Source organism: Cololabis saira, chromosome 8 (genome assembly GCF_033807715.1).
Source record: "Cololabis saira isolate AMF1-May2022 chromosome 8, fColSai1.1, whole genome shotgun sequence".
In the NCBI taxonomy this organism is placed as follows: Eukaryota; Metazoa; Chordata; class Actinopteri; order Beloniformes; family Belonidae; genus Cololabis; species Cololabis saira.
Genome location: NC_084594.1, coordinates 2,902,638 through 2,911,288, shown reverse-complemented (window position 1 = coordinate 2,911,288; position 8,651 = coordinate 2,902,638). Strand labels below are relative to the sequence as shown.

The window sequence follows — 8,651 nt, the reverse complement described above, 5'->3', positions numbered from 1 at the left end:
AAAAATTACCATGAAAACACCTAATTCTGAATGAAAATGGCCATTCCGAATTAAACTTAATTCCGAAGTAAGTGACTGGTTTATTCCGATTTTAAATCCGAATAGAATAATTCTGCGATCATGTTTACACTCATTCCTCTTTAAATTAATCCCGGTCTTTCTTTCTGCTCGTTCCCTCCCCGTCTGTCTCCATGATCTTATATTCCACTGGGCTGGTTTTCCAAACAAAGTTTCAAGATGCAGCAGCAGTAAACGCTGGTCAAGAGCAGAGACATTTATTTAATAAATAGAAATCATTAAAAGAACACATGGAAACAGGAAACATCAAAATGGTGAGCTTTTCAAAGTTGTAGCGGCTAAGTTAGTTTTTCTTCCGGTAGTTTAACTTCCGGTCCCCCCCCTATCCAATCAGAACCTTCCCAACCCCCAGACCTGGAGAGGAATTGGAGAAAGACCATCAAACGTGTTTTCATGGAAACCTCAATTCAGAATTACTATTTCCATGTAAACTCGAAGGAAAATAATTTCATTCGGAATTATTTAATTCGAAATAATTAATTTCGAATTAAAAAACATCATCCATTCATGTTCTGCTTCTCCAAATTCCACCGATCCCTCTCCATCTATAGATATCTGATTTAGGCACCAGGATGTTTTGTTCTGTGCTAACTAGGGCTGTTCGATTAATCGATTTTAAATCGTAATCGCGATTATGTAATTAGAACGATGTTAAAACGTGAAAATCGTAAAATCGATTTTTCACTTTTTTTTTTTTAATTTTTTTAAATTTTTTTTTTACCTTGTCTGCACACATATTAATGATTGATACCATATTAATGATTGATGGATATACCTCTCAATACCTGCGACAAGTGCCCCATGGGAGAGGCTCTTTAGTGTAGGAGGGGGCGTTGTAACATGCCACCGGGCATCCCTCAAGCCAGATGCCGTAGACCGGCTCGTGTTCCTTGCAAAACACTTGCAAATGTGAATATCAAATGTAATGAGTGACATTACGCACCTCTACCTCCTTCATGGGTTGCATTATTATTTAGCATGCAAAGACCCAGTTTAGTTTAATTAGAAAATGTCTTGTTTTATTTAATTGGAAATATAACTTACTGTATGTTTGCAAGTGCTGATTTGCTGATTTTTGTTTTCAGAGATAAAACTTTATATTTTATTATATTTTTTAAAACTTTTTTAAACTTATTTTACAGAGTTTTGCACTTTATTCATTCATTTTTGGTTTAATAAGAGCAAAGTTTGCACTTAAAGCCCAATGGGGCAAATGTTCAATAAAAAAACAGCATATCTGAAATCATTTCTTTGCCTTTTGTCAATTCACAAAATAATCGTAATCGGAATCGAAAATCGGATTTTGAGAGAAAAAAATCGAGATTTTATTTTTGGGCAAAATCGAACAGCCCTAGTGCTAACCCATCGAGCATTTGTCGTTTCCATCTCCACGGCTACACATCAAGAATGCTAATGTGAAATCAGTAAGCCCCGCCCCCCTTAGTTACTGTTGCTAGGCCAGACGTTTACAGTTTTATGATGGTGACCTCCTGTGTAAAAATATGGAAGTAAATATGTGTCACTAGGGTTTGAATTATAAATGTTCATTCATTATTCAATATTATTTCCATATGGTTGAAATTTAATTTGTTGTTATTTTTGTTAACTCTGACACAACAGGGAGTTCGATGCTTTTTTTTCTCCATTATGTTTTTTTTTTGCATGAAATTCAACATATAAACATTCCACAGATAAAGAGTTTTGGTTGTCATTACATGTCTATGTCATGTCTTTACTGGTGAAGTTTGTTTTACAAATGAGATTTTAATCAACTAAGTACACTTACAACTTACGTGGTCTTTTGTGTTCTGCTGCAAACTTTGCTGTTCTCTATTGTTTAAATTGTGTTTTTGTATTTTGATTGTTGTACTGCGACCTTGAGCGCCATGAAAGGCGCCTAACAAATGAAATGTATTATTAATTATTATTATTGTTATTATTATTATTGTTATTATTATTATTATTATTATTATTATTATATAATCTCACAGTTTGAGGTTTTGGCATCTATCATACAATATAGAGTGCTGGAATATATGAATGTTACGACATAAATTCCAGCCCTGCATATTATATGATTAAGCTACCAAAACCCATGTTTTAAATCAAGCTGGAAGATTTGATAAAAAAAAACATACTCTAGAAAATTTTAAGCATTGAACTCACCGTTGTGTCAGCGTTCATAATAATAATAATAATAATAATAATAATAATAATAATAATAATAATAAATGAAATTTCAACCATATAGAAATAATAATTCGTGTTTTTTTTTTTTAGATTAAAATGCATTCTGAATATTTTTTAAGACTGGAAAAAGTAAATACAAACATGCAACATTACTTTTTTTATTCAAATCCTAGTGACACACATTTACTTCCGTATAAAAACCTCGTCCCAGCATGCATTAGACAAAATCTGAACACAAAAGAACCGTCTTTCCTGGAGAAACATTCAAATGGCCTTGAACGTGTCATGGGGGGGGCGTAGAAAATCTAAAAAATAGATCTGATCTGTAGTAAAATTGAATACAATCAATTGTCCATCCGGTCTGTTTACCTGGAATCAGGATTACAAGAACCACAAAAGCATCAGTTTAAAGTTATTGTGTCGTAAACTCCATAAAACAGAGGAGAGATAGCTGCAGATGTCCGAGTTCTGGTCCCTGTGGAACTAATGCTCAACAGCCATTGGCTCGTCTGTGAGTGGGGGCGGGGCTTAGCAGGAGGCCGGTTCTGAACCAAATTACTCCAATAAACCTTTTAGGATTCTGGTTTGTGGACCAAACAGGACTTTAAAAAGCACAGTGTTTCTGGAGGAAACGTAAAGTTCTGGGACAAACTGAGCTGGAGTTGCAAGTGTCGAGTTTCCAGTTCACTCCGGTTCTCCGGAGCAGCCGTTCCAAGACAAAAACCCTTTAATTATCCTGCAAATGTGAAACAGACAGGGAGGCTCTTCCCTCGCGCTCCCGTTGCAAAACTTTACATTCTGGCAGTGAGTTGTGAGTGAACTCTGGCAGGAATGTGGCTGGATTTTAGTTTATTTCACATCAACCTGGAGGAAAACTGTGTTTCTAAAATATAAATTCAGATTAAACCCCAGCAGCTCAGACACACGAATAAACACAAAGTAATCCGACATATTTACCAGTCTGAACCCTTATAATAAATGAATATTTATGAATGCGCGGACGTTGTTCGTCAACAGGTGATTCCAAGGCTGAACAGTTGAACAGTATTGAGTCATTTATGGCGATGGAAAAACTAATTTGAGGCCTTAAAATACTTATTTTACTAGTTATGTGTACTAAAATACACAAACTAATCATATGAGGGAACAAAATAATAATCCAAGCTCACAAAAGAATAGTTTGAGGTCACAAAATAATTGTTGTTGTTGTTAGAAAACCCTAATTTTAGCCCAGTATACGGTATTTTGTCATTTATGGCAATAGAAAAACTAATTTGAGGCCTTAAAACACTTATTTTACTAGTTTTGTGTACTAGAATACACAAACTAATCATTTGAGGGAACAAAATAATAATTTGAGATCACAATAGAATAATTTGAAGTCAAGAAATAATTTTTTTGTTGTTAGAAAAACCTAATTTGAGCCCAGTATACAGTATTTAGTAATTTATGGCGATGGAAAAACTAATTTGAGGCCATAAAATACTAATTTTACTAGTTTTGTGTACTAAAACACACAAACTAATCATTTGAGGGCATCATCATTTGGGTTTAAGTTTTCAGCTTGTGAAGTTAACAAAGCTTCCTTCTTCTGTGACGTGGAGAAAACCAGCACTAAACCAAGACTTCTTTGTGCAAACGTCTCTCAGAGACGTTTCTTGCCCTAACCAGACCCCGGAGATACACAGGGCCCCTGTAGGGGCCCCCTTTACAGGGCCCCTACAGGGGGCCCTACAGGGGCCCCGAGCCACGAAGTTCGCCTCAATGGCTACGGTTACATGATGTTTTTTAATTCGGAATTAATTTTTCCGAATGAAATAATTCAGAATTAAACTATTTTCCTTGGAGTTTCCATGGAAATAGTAATTCTGAATTGAGGTTTCCATGGAAACACGTTTGATGGTCTTCCTCCAATTCCTCTCCAGGTCTGGGGGTTGGGAAGGTTCTGATTGGATAGGGGGGGACCGGAAGTTAAACTACTGGAAGAAAAACTAACTACAGCTACAACTTTGATGTTTCCTGTTTCCATCAGTTCTTTTAATGATTTCTATTTATTAAATAAATGTTCTCTGCTCTTGACCAGCGTTTACTGCTGCTGCATCTTGAAACTTTGTTTGGAAAACCAGCCCAGTGGAATATAAGGTCATGGAGACAGACGGGGAGGGAACGAGCAGAAAAAAAGACCGGGATTCATTTAAAGAGGAATGAGTGTAAACATGATCTGGAATTATTCTATTCAGATTTAAAATCAGAATAAACCAGCCACTTACTACGGAATTAAATTTAATTCGGAATGGCCATTTTTATTCGGAATTAGGTATTTACATGGTAATTTTTACTCATCTTAAATCTGATTTAATTCTAATTCTGAATTAAACTTCCCATTTAAACGCACTGAGTCTAACTTTTTGACAGAAACCAACCAGCTCAGAGGAGCTGCAGTTCACTGACTGACCACTAGGGGGCAGAGCCAAAACTGACTCAATCTGCAGCAGAAAGAAACAATATTCACGTCTCCATGACCCCTACATTAGTGCAAAACAAGGAAATCCTGGAATGGAACCAACACCGATTCGGAAAAAATCCTAAATATCAAATAAACCTTTTTACGCTTCCAGGAATTGTTTTTTTACGCAAATCACAATCTTATTCGCAAAAGTGTCATGGAAACACTTTTGGTGATTTTACGTCTCTGGCGGCGCTGGATGTGACGTAGCCGGTCGCTATAAAGTCATTTAAATCTAGTTTCAGCTGTTATTATCCTCATTAATAAGATTAGTAGTTGTGCTGTGATGATAATTAATCATTACTGCTGCGTCACATCAGGACTTTACCTCTAAATAATCATCTGATTCCTTTCTTAACAGCAGAATCAGCAATGATTCGTCAGAGATTAAAGATGTTTTTCTTCGTCGTCTTCAACGTTTCTTTTTTGTTGTTTTGAACAAACGATTCGAAGAGAGAATTACGTTCATTCCAAAAACACCGTTCAACGGAAACACTGGAATCTGGATTTTCTTTCGGCCAAAAGTGTCGTGGAAACGCGACTCCACTCGACATGAGGTGGGCATGATTGACAGGAAGTGGGCGTGGCCCAGGCCCGTCAGCTCCGCCCATTTCCTACTTTTTATGGTCACAATTTGCTGCAATTTTTCTTTCTAAACAAATAAGAAACTCTGAGGTCGTTTCTGGAAATCTTTTCTATAATAAAGTCAGACTGAGATTTTTCTATCGTAAATTGAGTTTATTTTCTTGCAATTGTACGACTTTATACGCCATAATTTCTGCAAGCCGTTGCAAATGTTTTAAAATCATAAATTCTGAGGGCTTTTTTCAGATATATTTCAAAAACGTATTAAAATCAAAATCCTGATATTTTTTTGTTGCAAATTTATAGTCAGAATTTTTTGTTTAATATCTTTTTGAAACATGTGGGGGAGGGTAAAAAATCTCACAAATTCTGAGGGTTTTTTCTTTGCAGATTTATAGTCAGTATTTATGAGTTCTTTATCCAAATCTTTATCTAGAATAGAATAGAATACTTTATTGTCACTATTCATGGGTACAGTGAGATTAAATGCAGCATCACCTCTCCAGTGCAAGATAAGAAATATAAATAATATAAAAAGGTTAAGGTGCATTTGTAAATAGTCAAATCAAGACCTGAGATCCTATCTACAGATAATTACATATAATTACACATGTGGTGGAATATTGCACAGATAGGCCGGGGAAAAGTATTACACGGTAAAAACAGTAATTGAAGACATTCACATTTTGTTCAGGGCGATTACGGCTTTAGGGAAAAAGATGTTTTTCAGTGTGTTTTTTCAATCTAACCCCCACCCTCGTCTTGTTAGCTCAGCTTGTACATCTATTTGGTTAAATTATATTTCTTTTACAAGCCAAAGGTGAAATTAAGCTTCATATTAATCTTTTTGAAGGGGAACACATTAATGCATCCCCTGGGATCATTTTGAAAAAGTCTGAAGTAAATTGGTGCCTCAAACAGACTTTGGGCAAACGGACCCCAGAAAGGCTAAAACCGCCCCTGGCAGAAATAAAATGATAAAATAAATAAAATGATAAAATAAAATATTCGTCTGCAAAAGTATCTCAAAGTAGCTCCAACATTCTAGAGACCTCAGACTCTTGAAGTCACGACAGTATTTATCACTAGCCTGGGAGAATGTTGGCCAAACTAAAGTTTAACACCAGTCTGCTTTTTCTTTTTTTTTCTCTCAATTCTGAGATAATTATCTCATTAATTCAGAAAAATAGAGCAGATTCTTTTTTTTAAATAAAATTTTTTCCTCTGAATTCTGAGATAATTATCTCGTAAATTCAGAAAAAAAAGAGCAGAATTTATTTTTTTCATTAAAACTTTTCTTGGAACATCTAGTTCTGTTTCATCTTACTGATTTGATTTCTCCATGTAATAACTAAACTATACAGTCTGATCCCAATTTTGTGAAAGACACAAGAGTTATAATGTCAAGCATTTTCTTTCAAGCACTTAAAACTAACCCTGTAAAACATAACTAGATGTTTACAGCACGATACAATGGACATAATTGTGATAAAAAGCAGAAAAAATAATCATGAGTATATATATTCATGTCAATATTTCACCCCAGCGATAAGGTGCTTGAAGATTTTGAAAATGACCCTTGAAAGTGCTTGAATTTGACCTTGAAAAATGTGTAGGAACCCTGAGTTATGTTTCATCTTATGGATTTTAATTCTCCTTGTAATAACTAAACTATGCAGCCTGATCCCAATTTTATGAAAGACACAGAGTTATAATTTTAAGCACTTAAACTAAAATTCAAGCACTTTTCAGGCCTTGAAAACACAACATTTAAATTCAAGCACTTTCAAGGATTTCAAGCACCCGTAGGAACCCTGTAAAACATAACTAGGTGTTTACAGCACGATGCAATGTACATAATTGTGATAAAAATCGGAAAAAATAATCATGAGTATATATATTCATGTCGATATTTTACCCCAGCGATAAGGTGCTTGAAGATTTTGAAAATGACCCTTGAAAGTGCTTGAAAAGTGCTTGAATTTGACCTTGAAAAATGTGTAGGAACCCTGAATTATGTTTCATCTTACTGATTTTAATTCTCCTTGTAATAACTAAACTATACAGTCTGATCCCAATTTTATGAAAGACACAGAGTTATAATTTTAAGCACTTAAACTAAAATTCAAGCACTTTTCAGGCCTTGAAAACACAACATTTAAATTCAAGCACGTTCAAGGATTTCAAGCACCCGTAGGAACCCTGTAAAACATAACTAGGTGTTTACAGCACGATGCAATGTACATAATTGTGATAAAAAGAGGAAAAATTAATTATGAGTGTAGATATTTTACCCCAGCGATAATAAGGTGCTTGAAGATTTTGAAAATTACCCTTGAAAAGTGCTTGAATTTGACCATGAAAAAGGTGTAGGAACCCTGAGTTATGTTTCATCTTACTGATTTACTGATCCCAATTTTATGAAAGACACAGAGTTATAATTTCAAGCACTTTCTTTCAAGCACTTAAACTAAAATTCAAGCACTTTTCTGGCCTTGAAAACAACAACATTGAAATTCAAGGATTTAAATCCCCCTAGGATCCCTGAATGTTTAACATTATTTAAACTCCAGCTGTGCCACGTTTCAGCCTCCTGTTAGACTGATGGTCGTACCTTCACCATAGTTCCCGAGCAGGTTCCCGAGCAGGTTCCCGAGCTGGAGCACACCTGGACACCTGGGCTTCACCTGGATTCTCCACCTGGATTCACCTGCGGCCGCTGCTCTGCCACCCCGCAGTGCCGGAGCTGGAACCCGCAACCCTCTCTTCTTCTCCTTCTTCTCCTTCAAAGCGGGGTTTTTTGGCGTCAGCGCGGATCTGTTTCCCCGGAGCTCCACTCGTGTCCTGGATCTGCAGCCTCTCCGCTTCTGCCGACGTGGCGCCTCCGCCACGCACACACACACACGTATACACACGTGGACGGGGCAACACAACACACCGCGCTTCCGGGTGGAACCTTCAGAGTAAAAGCACTCACATTCGAGGAATTGTTGATGAGCACTGTTTCTCCACCACGTAATAATAGTTCTATGCAATAAAATACTAATTTTATTAGTTTTGTGTACTAAAATACACAAACTAATCATTTGAGGGCACAAAATAATAATTTGAGGTCAAAAAATAAACTTTTGTTTGTTACAAAAATATTTTTTGACCCCAGTATACAGTATTTAGTCATTTATGGCAATGGAAATACTAATTTGAGGCCATAAAATCCTAATTTTACTAGTTTTGTGTACTAAAATACACAAACTAATCATTTGAGGAAACAAAATAATAATTTGACGTCATA

At 35.8% G+C, this 8,651-nt stretch overlaps 1 protein-coding gene across 1 annotated transcript in view; it reads right to left on the bottom strand.

Annotated features, from left to right (window-relative positions):
• zgc:153675 (uncharacterized protein LOC768179 homolog) overlaps positions 1–8,269 on the bottom strand; it is a 19,621-nt gene extending 11,352 nt beyond the window's left edge. Inside the window, exon 1 of the mRNA XM_061728354.1 lies at positions 7,974–8,269. Within this exon, the coding sequence (XP_061584338.1) occupies positions 7,974–7,982 (9 nt within the window). The 5' untranslated portion in view covers positions 7,983–8,269. The remainder of the gene's footprint in view (positions 1–7,973) is intronic.
• Positions 8,270–8,651: the final 382 nt, after the last annotated feature.